This window comes from Mustela lutreola, chromosome 16 (assembly GCF_030435805.1).
Source record: "Mustela lutreola isolate mMusLut2 chromosome 16, mMusLut2.pri, whole genome shotgun sequence".
Lineage (NCBI taxonomy): Eukaryota > Metazoa > Chordata > Mammalia > Carnivora > Mustelidae > Mustela > Mustela lutreola.
Window position 1 is genome coordinate 55,240,889 of NC_081305.1, and position 18,186 is coordinate 55,259,074.

General features: G+C 56.4%; 1 protein-coding gene across 6 annotated transcripts; it reads right to left on the reverse strand.

The window, feature by feature from the left end:
• Nucleotides 1-730: 730 nt before the first annotated feature.
• On the reverse strand, nt 731-16,754 carry MED25 (mediator complex subunit 25). 6 transcript variants are annotated; one of them, XM_059153506.1, is made up of 18 exons: nt 16,550-16,750; nt 16,409-16,454; nt 15,973-16,097; nt 9,649-9,747; nt 9,134-9,254; nt 8,730-8,892; nt 8,476-8,606; nt 8,116-8,203; nt 7,830-8,023; nt 7,270-7,398; nt 6,802-6,887; nt 6,664-6,721; nt 6,414-6,521; nt 6,114-6,302; nt 5,689-5,760; nt 5,336-5,554; nt 4,848-5,028; nt 731-2,485 (listed from the first exon to the last, which is right to left on the reverse strand). In XM_059153506.1, the coding sequence occupies exons 1-18, from the start codon at nt 16,681-16,683 to the stop codon at nt 2,241-2,243; spliced, it is 2,388 nt and encodes a 795-aa protein (XP_059009489.1). In that variant the 5' UTR covers nt 16,684-16,750; the 3' UTR covers nt 731-2,240. The 6 variants fall into 6 exon arrangements, with proteins under 6 accessions (XP_059009489.1, XP_059009494.1, XP_059009490.1 ...); XM_059153509.1 differs by lacking the exon at nt 731-2,485 and adding an exon at nt 4,236-4,367 and having other exon boundaries at nt 16,550-16,749; XM_059153511.1 differs by lacking the exon at nt 7,830-8,023 and having other exon boundaries at nt 16,550-16,752.
• Between the last annotated feature and the right edge of the window lie 1,432 nt (nt 16,755-18,186).

Consider the following 18,186-nt stretch of genomic DNA (forward strand, 5'->3'; position numbering starts at 1 on the left):
TCAAACCTGTGTCTCTCCCCTCCTCACCCCTGCAGAGCTATTCCTACAGGTGGAAACCACGCAGGCTGCTCGCCCCTTGGCTTCTCCTTACAGCAGGTTTGCCGATCGCTCTCTCCTCAGAAATGCTCAGCTTCCAGAACACACTTGCCTGGTCCGCCTGCCTTCTGGCTCCCTGCCCGGCCCGGATTTGTGGATCTATCTCAGGGCTGTCCTTGTCCCCGTGTCTTCTTCTTCCAGAGGTCGCAAAATGGTGGCCCAATGGCCTTGTCAGAGGCACAAGGGGATTTTGTTTGGTCCTCACAGTGTTTGTTGTAGTTGCAATGTGAATGCCACTAGGTAGGGGGAGCACTCTGCAAGTTCGCCACAGTCCCCATCACTCCCTACTGTCTTACACACATCTGCTTCACGCATTTCCATCACCTGCCTGGTCTCTGAAGCTGAGTTTTCAAAAACTCCTGCTCCACCACTGCCTGGGAAACGCCACCCACTTGCCCTGGGACCACCTCCAGCATCTCCTGCTCCATCTTTCGTCTACACGAGGGCCACCCGGGGGGCTCGTTAAAATGGCGATTCCCAGCCTCCTTCCCGCCCCCAGATTCTGTGCAGCAGTGCCACGGCAGGCCACATAAATGAGTGAACTAGCCAGGCAGCAGAAAAGTCGACGGCCAGAATTATCATCAAATTGTATTTTTACTGCACGATGGTGAATGCATGGAACAGAATACAAACATGGATGATACTGGAGTTTATATTTCAAATTCAAAATTGAAAAAATACAAATTGAAAAATAGAAATATTTAATTATTAAAATTTTCTCTTTCATAATTCTTTTGCCCCTTTGATTTTGAAGCCAGACCTCACCCCTTTCTACACCAAGAGGTCAGCGTCAGGTCTTGGTTGTCATGTTGGGATGAGCAGTTTAGAAGTCAACCCTGAATCTTTAACTGGGAACGGTTATGTACTTTGAATCAATTCTGTAACGGAAAACAGCGGTTTACAAGCGCGGGCACCTCCAAAGCCCGTGAATCAAGACCACTGTAGGAGGCCAGGGTAGGGGCGTGACCTCCTGGTTGGGACCCCACCCCCTTGCGCCCTGTAGTTCAGTGGGTGCTGCCTGTGGTCTGCATTCACACGATCGACAATAACCGACAGAGGCAAACTGGACAGTGCTAGTTCATTTTCATGAAGTCTGGACGTGGAGAGCCTTTGGGGGAATTTGGTCTCAAGCCCCACCAGCTGGGTGAATATGGTCCAGGCCTCATGTTTTGTTTCTGAAAACCAACTGCAGCGAAGGAACTGTTCCTTGCCAGTGGCTTCCCTGTTTTTGCCAGGACCTGGCAAACATGGTCATACATTCAAGTAGCTGTTTGTGAACATCTTTGCAGAGAACTAGTGTTCGGAAGGTGGGGGTGGGGGGTTGTAGCCTCGACCAAAAGTCTTTGACCGACCTTCTCAGGGGAACCAGGTGTGGCTTCTGTCTCATTGCAGATGAATCAAGTCGACAGATTTCAACAGTGCGGATCCCTTCCACACCATCACGTGACGACCAGGTCACAAAGCTGTCAAATACATTGGGTCAAGGTCACCGTCCACCTGCCCATGGTTGAAGCACAGGAGCATGCTGAGGACGTCCGCAATGTGTTCTGTGTTCCTTCTGAACACAATTCAATTCCTGGTGATTGAGGCAACGAGCTGACTTGCGTCCTCGCCGAGCGCTGCCTCCTGGGATGGAGGTGTCCTGACAAGGTCCCCTGTGATGCAGATCGTTAGCTACAACGGCCTGCGACTGTGCTTAGGAGTTCTCGTCAGTCTGTGTGAGTATTTCTGTCAATACACACCCAAAATAGCCCATCTCCCAGTGTCGGGCCTGCCTGGGCACCATGTCACAGACTTCTTCGGTCGCATCCAAATTCTTCATACCACAAATAAATAAAGCTAACCGGGTGGTCAGAGTTCATGAGCAACGACAGAGAAGGCCACGACAGAGTCGACTCTTTCAAGAGACTGGACTTGTAAATCTTCTGGTTTCATCTTCGACTCACGGCGCAGTGCAAATGCCCGTCAGGCCGAAGGGACAGTGTCAACGGGCGGGCACATCCGTCCAGGAGCCACCGTCCCGCTCCTTTAAAAACCCGCCATCGCTGCAAGGCTTTTGTGCCCGGGCTGTGCTGTGCTCGAGACTCAAACTGCGCTCTGCAGCCACACTGCCTCTCAGACCTGCGTCCTTCCCGGAGCAAACCCTACTGACCCTTGAGGCCCTTTTTCAGCTCACTGAGGATTGCGTCTCGCATCTGTTCTGTGTACTGGTCGAAGCTCTTACTGTGCTTTGATTCGTAATGACGTCTCAGGTTGTACTCTTTCAACACAGATACGATTTTTTTGCATATTAAACACATAGGCATGCTCTTCACTTCCACAAAGAAATACGCTCGCTCCCATTTTTCTCGAAACACGTGGCCCTCTCGGTCTCTCTTTCGTTTTGCCACTTTTGATAGAGACATGGGTACAAGAAAGATTTCACTTGCCTCTGGATGCTACCAAGAACAACCACAGCGCAAGCCCAAAGGCAATGACCCTCTGCCTCCCGGTGGGGGAGCCAAACGGGAGTGGTGGGGACTGCGGCGAAACTGGAGAGCACACGCCCCATTGGAAGGGGCAGCTCCAGCCCAGTGTTGCTAGGCAGAAGGGCGGGCCCAGAGGTGCCAGAACTTCTGACTTGTCAAGAGAAGCGAAGGCTGCAGATTGGGTGTGTGTGCATGTGTGTATGAGGAGTGTGTATGTGTGTGTGTGCGAGAGACAGAAAGGGAGAGAGAGAGAGTGTGTGTGTGTGTGTGTGTGTGTGTGTATAAAGTATCCTGATTTTTACAACTAACTCGTTAGGAAAAAATGCTACGTATGCTAACACAGGGAAGGCCAAACAAAATATCATCTGCAGAGTGGCCCAAAGGCCACCAGATTGCAACCTCTCTCCTGAAATGGGTCTCGGGAATCGGATATTAGCTGGCATCCCAAACAGTGCGGATGCTGGTGGTCCATGCTTGGACCACGCGCCAAGCGAAACTAGTCTAGAGTCTGACAACAGTGAACTTCCTGCCCCCGGGTGGGACCGTCCCTGCACTCCACATCCTGCCCGTAGCCAGCTGCCCCCAACCCGGATGTCCCTGAGGACATTCTTGCCTTGCCACGTCCCAAACCTAACCCCTACCATGTTTTCTGTCTCAGGGACTGCCCCACTGTCCACCACACCCGAAGCCCGGGAAGGTCCATCTCTGGCACCTGGGGCCAGTCTCTCATCACGTGTGATCTTGTCCACTCCCGTGACTCCAACAATCAAACATACCCCATCTCCTAACAACACTTCTGAACTCCCAACACATCCTCTGTCACTTGGGACACTCCCCAGACCGTGCGCACTCACTGCCGCTCCCTCCTCCGGGCCCCTCATGCAGGAAGCTCCACCATCTACCAGCACCCAGGCCAAGAGATGAGGCCGACCCTGACCCCACCTCTTCACCCCCAATTCCTCTGCATGGCATGCCGAATCCCCAGACTCGCCCCTCTTGCCCCCTGACTTGGTCCAGCTGTTCCACCAGCCTCTCCCCTCCCCAGGCCACCACCCTGGCCTCCCCCCTGCATTCCTGGCCTTGTCTTGTCCCACTGCACTCGACAGTCCAGAGGCCCCGCCAGCCAGCTAGCCTAGACCAGCGCCCTGCGCGTGGCCTCCCCTGGCTCTCTTGCGTCCTCAGGACAAACCCTGAGCCACTCAGTTTGGAACCCGAGCCTCCTCCCAACCTGGCACCTGCCCGCCTCTCCAGGTCCCTCCTTCATCCTGCTGGGCTTGCACCTCTGAACACCCCAAGCCTTCTCCTGCCCTCACACATTTGCTTCTGCTGTGCCCGCACCTAGATCACCACCTGCCTTCCTTCTCGGCCTCGTCAACTCCCGCATCTCCTCCCGGACTACTGAGCCCAGCTGGCTCAGAGGCCTCTTCTGGGCACCTGCCCTATCTCCTCGAGGGTGCACAGCCCTGTGAGCTCTGCCTGCCTGCCTCCACGTCCCGCCCACCCCGGCCCAAAGCCGGGCTGCACCAGACTGCCTGACTCACTGCGGGGGCCCAGGCGTCACCAGCCCAGAGCCTCAGGGACATCTGCTGAAGCAAGAACAAGGACAGAGAGGTCTCCCCCAGGTCTCCTCCTGCCCAGTCCTGGGGGACGTCAGTGACGGGAGCCGGGGCGTGTGTTAAAAGGAACTTTATTGGGTGTCGGGGGTTCAGATGAGATCCATGAGGATGTCGTCCTCCATGACGCTGGGCTGCAGGCCCGGCTGGGGAACCGGGCCCCGGGGACCCCCGCTCAGCAGCATCTGACCTGGGGGGCAGTGGGGAAGGGACTGCATCTCCCAGTAGTCCCTGGGGCCCTAGAGGGCCCTGGACCTGCTTCCTCCCTCTTCCTCTGGGAACCCAAGGTAATACCTTTCCTAGGAAGCCCCAGGGAGACCCATCAGAGGGACCTTCTGGCCCCGTCTGGTCACAAATGCGCTGATTCCCATGAGCCTTTAAGAGCCCATCCCCCAAATTACTTCTCTGACCCTAAGACTATGTTTCCCATCAACCCCGGGACACACAGGAAAGAAATCACAAAAAGATCTTGTCCCACTAGGTCTTGACCCCCTGGGCTGTATTTTCCAGGAGCCCTCAGAGCCTCCCAAGAACCCTGGGGTGGGGGGAACCAGCTACCATTCTTGAATCCCAGCCTTCAGTTCCCAGGAGCCCTTGGTCTTGAGGCTCTAGCCCAGGGTCTGCTGGGACAGTCGGTCCAGACCCCTGCCCTCCCCGGGGACCTCCTTACCTGGCAGTGGAGCTCTCGGGGGAAGCTGTGTGGGCCAGGACTGGGCAGGCGGTGGGTGCAGGAGGGGGGGCCCCAGCTGGGGTTGCCCCAGACCCTGGTGTGGTGGGGGCAACAGTGCAGGAGCCCCTGGTGGCTGGAGGTGGTGGAGGGACGCTTGGGGTGCAGGCACCCCAGTCTGGGGCTGCGAGAACAAAGAAAGTGGCTCAGAGTCCCCACCCCATGGAGCAACCTCTTGCACAGAAGCTATTCAGAGAACATCTCTCCCAGTGGCTATGGGAGGGGGGGAGGGGGTCTTTCTTCAAAGGAATCTTAGCAGAAGCCCATGTCAGACAAACAGAAGAGCCAGACTGCCTGGACCCCTTGGCAGGGCTCTATTCACACCCTCTGATCAAAGCCAACCTCCTTCTTCCCAAACAAAAGGACCAAAACCATCAGGGCCCAGGGCGCAGCCCCATGACTCCCATCTGCCCCCCACCCCCAAGTCTCACCGGAGGTGGGTTGAGGAGGAGACTCCGCAGTTGGGGGTTGGCCCCAGGGTTCTGAGGCCGGAGGATGGGTCCGGGAGGGGGAGGGCCGGGGGTTGCTCCAGGAGGGCCTTGGGGGGCGCCTGGGGGGGCCTGGGCAGCACCTTGGGGCTGGGGCTGTCCTGAGGCTGCGGAGGCTCCCACAGTGCCCTGAGGCTGGGGTTGTGGTGGGCGGAGCTGGAGCTGGTGGGGAGAGTTGGGGGTAAGGGACAAGGCAGATTCCCCAGACTTCTTCGCCTCCAAGGTCAGGTCAAAATGACAGTGTTCCTTGGGGGTCTCCCCCGCCCTGGCCCTGACCCCACCAGCCCTCTCCTCACCAGATTCTGTGAGGGTCTCGCTTGGTCCTCCAGAATGGGGCCCAGCCCAGGGGGTGCCTGCTGTGCCCCCATCTGTGTGGGACAGGGAGCAGGTCAGTGACTGGGGGTGGCGTTGGGAGTGGGGGCCCTGTTTGGGCAGGGGGAGCCTTCTGAACCCTGAAAGGGAACCCGTCGGGAGCTAGCGATGTTCTTTGGGAGTGGGTGGTCTGGGAGGTACACCTAACTCTCCCAAGCCCCCAAGAAGCAGGGCTGGGCCTCAGAGATTCGCTGCAGACAATGAAAGGCATACAAAGATTGAGAGAACATGTGGGGAAGGAACTGAACCCAGGTGGCCACGTCTCAGCCCAGGAGGGACACTGGGGCTCAGGGGCCTGGGGGGTGGGGGCAGGGGCGGGTCCCAGGGGGAGAGGGCCCTGGTCACTCACCCCGCGCTGCTGCTCCAGCTTCTGCTGCTGGACTTGCTTGTGGTTGGTGATGACCTGCCGGATGCCATTGACGAAGCCGCTCTGGTCGTAGGGGATGAGGCCCATGAAGATCTTCTTCTTGGACGAGTAGAGCAGCATGAGCACGCGCACCTCGCAGGGGGCCGTGTGGGGGAAGTGCACGCAGCCGGCCTGGCGGAGGACGAGCCCCAGTCACCCCTCAGGAGGAGGGGGAGAGGCACCCCAGCCCCACTGGTTCTAGAAGCTTCACAGGTGCCCAAGCCCGCCCTGTGCCGGACTCACAAAGCCATTGCCCATGATGCGGTAGAGGCCTTTCAGGGACTCCAGGTCCTTGTTGGTGAAGTGGAACTGCACCATCCTCGAGTTCCGGAACAAAGGGCCCAGGGTGGTCTGCAGGAGACACAGGGGCCGGCGTGTGGCGTGGGGAAGGGAGGAGCAGGGATGGAGGCAGGTGCGGGGCAGGGAGGGGACGAGGGAAGAGAACTCGACCAGCTGACCGGAGGCGCGGGCGGTGCCCCCTCGGGCCACTCACCAGCAGCTGCTGCGGGATAAGCTGCATGATCAGCTTCTGGGGCCACTGCTCCGTCTTCCTGGAGGTGAGGGGGGGAGAGGCGTCAGCAGGCTGTAAGCCTGGCCCCACCCGGCCCCGGCCCTACCGTCCGTCACCTACAAGTTCTCGCCGTGATTCACGTAGACCTGGCAGGGCAGTGACCGGGTCAGTTTGGTGTTGGCGTCCACAGAGGCAGGTTTGGGCTTCTGAGTGGAAAAGCAGCACATGTCACGGCGAGAAGGGCCCCAAAGCCTGGGCCCCTCAACCTCTCCTGTCCTACCCTGGGGGCCCCGGAGCTCAGGACCTGCCCCAGCTCAAGTCCCACGAGCCCTGGGCCCCTCCTCCAGACCAGTGGTCCTGCAACCTTTGTCCCCTCCCTGCCCTGATCCCCTCAAGCCCATCATGCCCCGAATCTGAGACTTTTAGGTTCTGAACCTACAACACAATCCTTACTACCTCCTTCATCCTGAATTCAAGGCTTCCTTGAGACTCTCCTCAGGACCCCAAGTACCACAGTCCCACAGGGACCCAGCCCAGCCCCGCATCCAAACAGGCCATGAGGTCCCCGCAACTCTTCGAGCTACTTACCTCCTGCCACTCGAGGACCCCGCTCCAGGCCAGGAGTTTGTTGGAGACCGACTGCTGCCCCCCAAGGGCCGGGGCCCCAAGCTGGGCCGGGGAAGGGCCACTTACCCCGCCAGGGGCCACTGAGCCCGCCTGCCGGAGGGGAGCAAGGAGGGCAGTGGAGCTGGGTCAGACCGTCTCCTGGGAGGGGCAACCCAAGAGATAGACAGACCAGCAGGAAGACTGGAACTCAGGCTCCTTCTCGACACCACCCGATGGTGCCTGGGACCACAAATGCTCTGACTCTGGAAGATCTGAGGACTCTAAGGACCCGTGACGCTCCAACTCCCAGAATCTCCTGGGGTCCTCTGAACAGTCCTCACCCACTGGGAGCCAAAGCCCCATCATTCGGTCCCCAGACCTTCCTGCCTCAGTTGTCTGTGGCACAAGCCCCCAGAAGCCCCGAGGACCCAGGATGGGACCCATGTACCCTCACACCCTCCTCAGGAAGGCAAACTGCTCGGCCTTGTCTCTGTAAACAGCTGGGGGGAGTAAGGCAGCGAGGCAGGTGTGCAAGTGCCTACCATGGACGGTGCCCCAGGTTGTGCAGGGGGGGCCAGGCCTGGGCCAGGAGCCACAGTGGAGACCAGGCTGGGCTGGGAAGCAGGGGGTGGCTTGGGGGCGCCAGGGGGCCCCGGCGGCAGAGGTGGGGCCGGGGCCTGGCTGAAGGGGGGACCCACTCCTGGAGCAGCTTGCTGGAGAGGGTTAATGGGTGAGACTGCAGAAGAGACCAAGAGAAAAGGTGGGGACAGATGTGCAGAGAGGCGGGGCTGATCCGAGCCCACCCCATGTCCCCCCCTCGGGACTCACAGCGTGGGCCCAGCCCTGCCTTCTGGTTCTTGGCAGCTTCCACTGCATTCTGGGCCGCCACCTGAGCCGCACTCAGGTTCCCAGGGACCTGGGGGTGGAAGGTGATGAGGACCACACACTCCAGTCTGAGTGTCCCATGGGGCCACACCACTGCACCCACCCAAGGGATAGCTATCCTGGCCATCACATCACGCAGGGTGACTCCCATCCCTGCAGAGGGATGTGATTCTCTGGCCCTAAGAGTCCCACCCACCCTGGGGTCCCAGTGGAGACTCCCCATTACACCATAAACCCCAACATCCAGCTAGGTCTCTCCCACAAGGCCCCAGGAGCACGTCCCCTCCCTGGCCACGTCCATACCTGATACTGCTGGGGGACAGGGGGAAGAGACTGCTGAGGGGCTGCTGAGAGCGAGGTGCCCGAGGGTGCAGCTGGAGGCAGGGGGACAGGCTGCTTTGTCTGGAGGGGGCCTGGGGCCGAACCACCCCCAACTGAGAGCAAAGGATGGACGACCGAGTCCCATGTGGAGGGATTAGAGAGGGGAGAGAAATCTAAGTCAGAGGGAGCTGGGGGGGGCACCCCCAGTCGCTCCACTGCTGGCACTCGGGCCTCACCCGGCAGCACGAGCCCCCGCACCAGCACCATGTGCCGGGGGTCCTGGCTCACGTCTGTTGGTGGCTGCAGCGGCTCCAGCAAGGCGGGGGGAGCTGCCTTCTCGAATAGCAGCCTTAGGGCAGGCAGCTTCCGGGGAGACACTATGGAGAAGTGGATCCCTTGCTGCAGGAGGAAAGAGGCACAGTCAGGGAAGGGCTGTCAGGAGACCCCCAGGCTACCACACCTGCTGGGCTCTGAAGCAAAACTCCCATCAGGCTCTGAGCCAAGGGACCCTGGCCTGTATTAGCTGCCCCGTGGGCCTCTGGGTTATAGATCTTCCAAAGGAGTAGCAGAGGGGCTCGAAGCTCCGCAGACCCCAGGCCCCTCCTCCCGGAGCTTCTCCCTCAGACTCAAGAGTCCTCACCTCCCCTATCTTCTGCACAAGACTCTCCGTCGTGTACCCAGAGTACGTGGTGCTCTCGACGGCCGGGAGCAGGTATGGGGGCGAGTTGCAGATAAGGAGGCAGACTCGATGTGTCTGGCCGCTGCCAGGGAGAAAGAAAGACTTGGAGCAGGTAACAACAGAAGCCCCGGAAAGGGACAAACCAGCCCCAGCTGAGGGCAAGTACTCCACCCTACAAGAAGTCAGGAGGAATGGCCCCACTTCACAGAAGAGAACATTGAGGCCCAAAGACATTCCTGACTCCCTCTGAGTTGCCCAGCAGGTAAGGAAAACAGGAGGCAGACCCAGAGCAGGTTCCTCTTCCCAGTGAGGACACCAAGACCAGGCACTGGCCAGGGGACACGGTCTGGCTCCCAGTCTGGCTCCCGCCCGCCCGGAGTGCTTTCCAGGGCAGGAGGCAATGGGTGGAGTCCCGCAGCAGACAAAGCCAGATGGGAAGAGGCACTGGGGGCCCCCCACAGGCCGGGAACACTCACATCTGCTCCCGCATCTTCTTGAAGTCATCGAAGAGCTGCAGGGCCGTGCTGAGGCCTTCTGCAATGAGGCTGCAGCTCTCGCCGCCCCCGCCCATGAACCTACAAGGGGTGAGGCTGTCAGCCCTGGGGTCCCCTGTGGCACCCAGGGCTGCAACCTCCCAGCCCCCGACTCCGCCACACCTAAAGAGCCTGAGTTCACATCACCCTCCTCCCCACCCTGCACCTTGCACCTGGGCATGGGGTCACCGAGGAGTTTCCTGCTCCATCCCCAGCCAGGCCTACCAAATGTGGACAAGGGCTGTTTGTCATCTCCTCTGACGGAGTCCCTCCGGCAGGGGTGGGCGGGGGGGTGGGTCCTACCAGAGCATGGACAGGCGAAGGCCCAGGACACCTGGCCTATGAATTCGTCCCATGCACCTCCCCTCGGGGCTGTGTGTTCCACCTTTAAAGCCAGCTCTGGCCTTAGCCCACCCTCCCAGGCCAATATGGGGGCCTTCTCTGTCCTCCCAGTGTCAAGGGTTGAATTGTGTCCCCCTCCCCACGAGATATTGAAGGTTCTAACCCCCGAATAATCCCAGAATGTGACCTTACTTGGAAACAGGTATTTACAGAGGTAAGGACACTACACTGAGCTCACAGGGTGGCCCATGTCCTTAGGGTCAAAACAGGGAAACGTGGATACAGAAGCAGACATGCTCAGAAGGAAGAAAATGTAGAGAAAGAGGGAGAAAGCCATATAGAGATCAGAGTGACACTACCACCAGCCAAAGATTGTGTGGGGACACCAGAAGCTGCAAGAAAAAGATCTTCCCCTACGGGCTCCAGAGGGAGCATAGCCCTGCCCACACCCTGATCCTGGGCTCCTGGATCCTAAACTGTGAGTCACTACCTTTCTGTGGTCCTAAGCCAACCAGTTTTTTTTTCTTTTTTAACTTAAGATTTTATTTACCTATTTGAGAAAGTGAGTGCTCCTTGAGAGAGTGAGTGCACCCTCTGCCCTTCCCCCTGCACACGAGCAGGGGGGAGGGCAGAGGGAGAGGGAGAAGCAGGTTCCCCACTGAGCGTGGAGCCCAAGGTAAGTCATGCTAGATCTGGGACCCTGGGGTCATGACCTGAGCCCAAGTCAGACGCTTAACTGAGACCCCCCAGGTGACCCTAAGCCGATCAGTTCTTACTACTTCATTTTGGCATCCCCAGGACACTCCTACAGTGTCACCAGTGACCAGCCCAGCCCATGTGGAGCATGGCAGGGGGACAGCCTCTGAGTGGTGCAGCTGCTGCCACCGGGATTCTTCCCGTCACAGGGCTGTGAGGCCGACTCTCGCCACAGGTGCATGTGTGCAGTGACTGCAAGCTAGCAGAGCAGAGCAGGAGGAAAGATGGTGAATAGGGGCACCTGGGGGGCTCAGATGACAGGTTAAAGCCTCTGCCTTCGGCTCAGGTCATGGTCTCAGGGTCCTGGGATCGAGCCCCACATAGGGCTCTCTGCTCAGCAGGGAGCCTGCTTATCCCTCCCATCCCCCCCGCCGACCCCCGCCTGCCTCTCTGCCTACTTGTGATCTCTGTCAAATAAATAAATTTTTTTTTTTAGATTTTATTTATTTGTTTGACAGACAGAAATCACAAGCAGGCAGAGGCAGGCAGAGAGAGGAGGAAGCAGGTTCCCCGCCGAGCAGAGAGCCCAATGCCGGGCTCGATCCTAGGACCCTGGGATCATGACCTGAGCCGAAGGCAGAGGCCTTAACCCACTGAGCCACCCAGGTGCCCCATAAATAAATAAATCTTTAAAAAAAAAAAAAATGGCTAAAGGAGAGGGTGGGGCTGGCTCAGTCGATAGAGCACACAGCTCTTGATCTCTGCGTCAGAGTTCGAGCCCCGTGCGCTGCATGGAATTTACCTACGTACGTACACACGTATGTACCTAACAAAGAGCTGCCAACCCAACCATGTCCGTTAACATCAGAATAAAGCCAAGCTCTCAGCTGGGCATCTGGGGCCCTCCACGCACGGGGGCTCTGCCCACCTTCCTGTTCCATCCTCCTCTGGTACAAGCCGTCCAGAATGCCTCCCATTTCCCTGGTCTCCGCACTCTGCCACATAATCAGTCTTCTGCCTGTGCTGTTTGCTGTGACCACACACACCCCTCTTCTGGCCCAGGAGGAAAATCCCTGCTTATCTATCCTATGACTTCCCCAGCCCAGCATCCCCTTCTCCGGGAAGCCTGCCTCAGCGACCACCTGGTTTTAGAGGCCACCCTCAATCATATCCCATGTCACTGGAGGCCGAGACTGTCAGGCTTCCCTCCACAGCGCACCTGATGCCCGGAGCCAGGGCAGCCTGCAGTGAAGGGGACTAAGTGGTCAGTCCGAGGCGTCTCCAGCTTGTGTGCAAGGTGCTCGAGGACACACGGGGCCTCCTGGATGCACGAGCCACAGCAGCTTGACCCTCTGCTCCCTTCCCAAGTTCTCATGCCAATTCTTACCAGCTCAAGGATTCTGCCCCCTTCTCGCTCTAGGCCCTGCGACCCCGAAGCCTTTGTTCTCCCTCTCCGGGCACGCAGGCCCCACTGCTGCTCCTTACCTCCACCCCTGCTCCCAGCCCTGCTCTTCCCTACCACTGAGATTGTTCCACACGGAAGGCCAGTGTTGGGAGGCAGCCCCCAGTGACGGAATGAACCCCGTACCCGCCCTGCCACAGCTTCCTGCTCCCGAATAAATCAAACTTCTATTTTCACGAGGCTTTTGGAGCCAAAAGTGTCCTGGCTGGGCCTGGCCAGAAGGCTGTGGGGCCGGGGGGGGAGGGGGGGCGCACACAAACACACACAGATCACGTGTACAGATCTCCCTTTAGGGGCGTGAAAATGTTTTGGGGCCATGTGACTGCCCAGTGTATACACACTAAATGCCATGGAACTGCTCACTTCAAAATAATCAGCTCTGTTATGCAATTTAAAAAAAGCAACTTATGAGGGAACGTGTGATCAACCAATCACTTTGAGATCCTGGAACTTGCTTTTCTCTTCCAGAGCTAGGCTGCCTGTTACCCACTCAGAGAGCTATGGAACGCATCTTTTGTCCGAGAAACGAGAAAGGCTGGAAAAATGGGGAGCGGAAATAAAACCCGGTCCATTCCAAAATACGTTTTGAATACCATCAAGTTTACGATAAGCCTTAATTCCAAACGAAGCCCTCACCGGTGCACACGCGAAGTAAGACGGCAGTGCCTGGTGCCAAGGGTGGGCTCAGCCTCTTACTGCTTCCCACACCTCTTGCCAATCCCATCCCCCACACCCCAGTCTCCACTGCCCACCCTCACGGGTAATGAGCCTTTGGAGGTCCCCCAAGGTACTGGTCAAAATGAGTGACTGAACAGCCACCAGGCTTGACCCGCCTGGCCAGTCACACTGCTGCGAACACCACCAGCTCCAAGAGGGCCAGGACCTGGCGTGCCTTATATCCCCAAGACATCAGCGCCCAGGACAGTTTGCTCCACAAACACCTGTTCACCTGTTGAAGGAACGAATGAATGAACGAACACATGGTCACAGTGCTAGGGAGAAAACACTCAGGGCTCCTTTTCCTTCTATCCTATTCTTTCTGATTCTGGGTCATTTGCTGTAGGGGAGGAGATAAAACAAAAAAACAAACAAAAAACAACCAACCCCGCCCCTCTTGAAAGAAAGGAAATGGAACAGCAGAAATAAATCTTCCCAAAGCAAGGATGTTTCACAAATCACACTGCATGCTTTGTTCCTTAAGTTACGGACATTCCGGGGAAAGATAAGATTTCTTCTCCTAGTGTGAACAAAGCCCACAGACTTTCTTTGTGATCTCTGTGCCAGACCAGCCGGCGAAGTCACAGAAAGTGAATTTAGATGGTTACACAGGACTTGCTGAAACAATGAGCACTGCCAACGTTTATCAGCTGACTGGGAGGATTCCGAGGTGAGCACACAGCCTACAGAGCTCCTTCATTTGGATAAAGCTGATTCTAAGCTGATTAAGGAGGAGGCGTGGATACGCGCCACATGTGCTCAGAAAGCATTTCCCTCTTCTCTTCCACACGCTTTGGAAAGACTTATTTATTTAAATATTTTTAAGATGTTTTTAAAGTTTTTATTTACTTATTTAAGTCCTCTCTACGCCCATCACGGGGCTCAAACTCAACCCCGAGATCAAGGCTAGCATGTTCTTCCGAGCCGGCCAGGTGCCCCGGAAAGCTGTAAATAAGGAGGTTTAACTGCGTGTCCTGACAAGTCAACACCACCAGAATGTTTGGTTTCTTGGTGATTACCTTCTCCATGGCTTTCACTCATTTATTTACTGTCAAGATCTCCTGAGGCCTTTTGGGTGCCAGGCCCCAGCTGGCAACAAAAAAGCAGAAGGGACACCAGACGTTCACGCTTCAGAGTCATGGGCAGGGCAGTGTGACAGGGAAACAGCCAGGAGTGGCAGGCGCAGAGGAGGGAGCGACTGGGTGCCTGCCAGCATACAGGAAGGGACACCGGAGCTGGGTCTTGCAGCTTCGAGGGTCACCAGGAAGAAATCAGGCCAGACCCTGTGCTCGGAGCTAGGCACCTAAGGGTCATCACACTTGAACTTGGGCCTCAAAGAGCCCCCCAATTACCATTATCCAAGTCTCACAACAATCTATCTCAGTACTTCTCAGCTGGGGTGGGTTGTCCCCTCAACTCGCCACTCAAAGGACATCCGACATGTCTGGTGACATTTTTGTGTGTCACAACTTGGGAGGTGGCTCCTGGCACCTGGTAGCTAGAGGCAAGGGAGAATACTGAACTCCTGGGAGTGTGCAGGACAGCCTCTGCAACAGTGAATCACTTAGCCTGAAGTGTCAATAGTCCTGAGATCAGGAAATGCCAACTCTGTCCCGATTACAAGCTCCAGTGACCATGCGGGGTCAAACTTGGGTGTCAACTTCCCAGGAAACAGGCAGCCCCCAGTCCAGCACATGCAGTCTGGAACCAAGCAGGCACTCAGCAAGCACGTGCTGAACAAATGTAGGAAGAGAACAGCAGCCACGAACCGGCACCGTTCAGTGAACTCAAACCACAGACCAGACACAGAGCCCGGCAGGATGAAGGCACCGCGGGAAGATGAGCTCCTCTGATCCTCTAAGACCACAGAGATCCGGACTGCCATCATCCACTCACCGACCAAGAAACCGAGATGTGAACCAACAGCGAACACGAACACAGCACTTAATACATCCCAGGTGCTGTCTGAAGGGGTCACCAACTCATTTAATTCCCAAAGAATGCCTATGAAGTCCTGGTAGCCAGTGCCCCCCAGTGACCCCCACCTCGTGGTATTTACACCCTTGGCATTCATCTCTGCGCACACTCCCCGCACTGAACAGGACTGACTTCCATACCCAACAGAATGCGGCAGAGGTAATGCTGTGTGACTTCCAAAACTTGATCATAAAAACCTGCAGAGCCTCCTCTTTGCTCCTTCTGTTGTGCTGCTGAGGGAAGCCTGCTGCCACGCTAGGAGGTCACTCCGTAGCCACAGAGAGAGCCACCTTGACAACAGATGGGCCAGGCCCCTGTATGACAGCCACCTCAGGGGACCCTGAGCCAGAACTATCTGCTGAGCCAGTCCTGAATTCCTTACTTACAGAGCTGGCACAGAATAATTAACATTTATGGTCTGGACCCACTAAGTTTTAGGACAATCTATTACACAATTGAGAATAAATAATACAACAAATACGTATGTACTATAACACCCCCCACCCCAAAGGGATAGGAGGTAAACTACATTAGCAAACAGAATAGGGACTCCTCTGAGTCCGGGGGTTTTGTCGTGGTTTAGCTGTGATCTGACCCGTTTAGCTGTGATCTGACCGCAGGCTGTCTGCACCCTCTGGGCCGGCAAAGGGAACATTCCACGTCCCATCCCAAGCACAGAGGGATCTGTCCTAGCCTAGGCCCCACCCCGCCTCGCACTCAGGCTTCAAAGGGCCCAGCTGAAAAAGGAAGACTGGAGTACAGATGAGAAACACCCAAAGAATGTGGAGAATCACGCAGAACGCAGAACGTGGAGGACCCCACAGTACCAGATGGGCGCTGGAGCTCAACAGGCCTCCCAAACTGGGAAGATTTTTCTACTTCTACACAGGATGGCAAAACCGCTGAGCACGCAGAACCCACCGCAGAAGCGACTTATGGACAAAAACAATCCCTCTCAGCCCTTTCAGCCACCCAGTGTGAGGGACGGTTCCTGAAGCTCAAACCAAGCCACCATCCACTCATGATCCCTCGCAGGGTCCCCCAACCCACCGCAAGCACAAAAAAAAGCTCACTTAATGCCATCGAGCCAGGTGACAAACTCATAGGCGCTGCTGGTGGGAGCATGACACTGTACGTAGGACTCGGGAGCGCAGTCCACCGTGTTGAACACCACGAGGCTGTACTGGGTTCCCCCATACTGGGAGGAGAGGACAGAGGAACTTTTCACCCGGGACCCCAGTCCACTTCCCTCCCCCCTCAGACCCAGAAGTCCACCCCCAGCTCCCTCCTCCCTCAAACCCAGGAGTCAGATCCCCGGCTCCCTCCTCTCTCCTCCCTCGGACCCAGGAGTACGGTCCCGGCTCCCTCCTCCCTCAGACCGGGGAGTCCCGTCCCCAGCTCCCTCCTCCCTCAGACCCAGGAGTTCGGTCCCCAGGTCCTCCTCCCTCAGACCCTGGAGTCCAGACCCCCAGCCCCTCCTCCCTCAGACCCAGGAGTCCCAAGACTCACGTCTCCCCCGAAGTCCGTCTCGGCAGGAGGACCACCATTAAAATACCTGTGAGGGTCGGAGGCAAAAGGTCGGGGTCAGGTAAGAAACCGTGGAAACTAAAGTCGGAGGGCCTGACTGGAAGTCGCGGAAACGGGACTCACTCGATGGCCGGAAGCAGGTAGTGCTTGCGCAGCCCTTCAAAGTAAGGCCCCAGGTTGGCCGTGCCCTCAATCACAAACACCACGTCAGCCACGAGGCCCCCGGCGCGGGCCGGGCCCTCCGACCCGGGGACCATGCCCCTCGCCGCAGCCGCCACCGCCGCCACCGCCGCCGCCGCCGCCGCTGCGGGTTGGGCGGAAGTGCGCCTGCGCTGCGCTTGCAGCGGTACCGGATGTCTTTGTGCCTCCGCTCGACGCGCCTGCGGCCATGTTTGTGCGGGGCACTCAGGGCGCGCTGGTTCTGTGTCCATCCTCGTTGATACGCACCGCGTGCAAGATTAAGAGCACAGCGAACTCCTTCGGGGGCCTTACGGGGAAGACTGAATCATTGTCAGGATGTGGAGTGACATATATTGAGAGAGGAGCAGTCAGCCGCCATCTTTGAGCGAGGCGCCAGTTCCGACTCAGGTCTCAGTGGGAGGGTCAGGAGACCTGGTTGCTATGCAACACACACGCTGCCCTAGTTTTCTATCGGAAAGATTAGGTTTCTAGTTAAATTTTTTCTGGCGCGGGGAGATTGGAGGGGGAGGGTCGTGTGAAGGGTCCAATCACGTCCTCTGAAAAGGGTTACTAGGCAACGCTCGAGGTTGCTTTCCACGGGGGGCGGAGTGTGCAGCTGTTTTTCCCCCTCAAAGAAGCCTAATTCCAACCCAAGTGGCGGTTGCTAGGCAACACCTGATTGTTGTTTTCTGGGAGAGCGGCCAGAAACTGGCCTAGAACATAAATACATTCCAGGTGGATTAAAAATGTAAATGCAACAAATGAAACCTTAAAAATAGCCGAAGGAATAAAGAAACACACTGTACAATCCTGAAGCCTGGAAAAAAAGTTTATCATCACAGCAAAGCCATAAAACGTAAAATATTGATTAATTTGTCCAAAAGACTATAAACCGAGTTGGAAAAAACACGATAAACTGGGAAAGTCATTTGTAACATATATGTTCACTGAAATTTACTACACAAATACATCTTACTCATCAATAAAAACTTAGGAAAATAGAAATATATATTTTTTAGTGGTAGGGAGACTCTCCTCCCACACAGAACGATTTAAAATGGCAAGTAAAAATCTGAAAACTGCTTATCTTCACCAATTAAAAAGCATTTTACCTTTGTCACGTTAATTAATATCGGAAAGAATAATGTCCGTGAGGGCGGAAGAGTGGGCTCAGACACAGTCTAGAGGGGCTATGAATCAGCACCACTTGCCCCAGTGTATTTTGGCAATGTACTTTAAGATAAAAGGGTGCCTTCCTCTCACATACAGTCGTATTGCCATTTTGTCACATTTACCTTTTCCATCCCTTTTTGCTTTTATTTTCCTTGCTGAAGCCTTTTAAAGTAGAACCCCAACATCCTATCATTTTACTTCTACATCCTTGGCAGACCTCTCTAAAAAGTTACAGACATGGGCACCTCGGTGGCTCAGTCCTTAAGCGTCTTCCTTCAGCTCAGGTCATGATCCCAGGGTCCTAAGATCCAGTCTCCAATCTAATCTGGCTTCCTGCTTCTCCCTCTCCCAGTCCCCCTGCTTCTGTTCCCTCTCTCAGTGTGTCTCTCTGTCAAATAAATAAATAA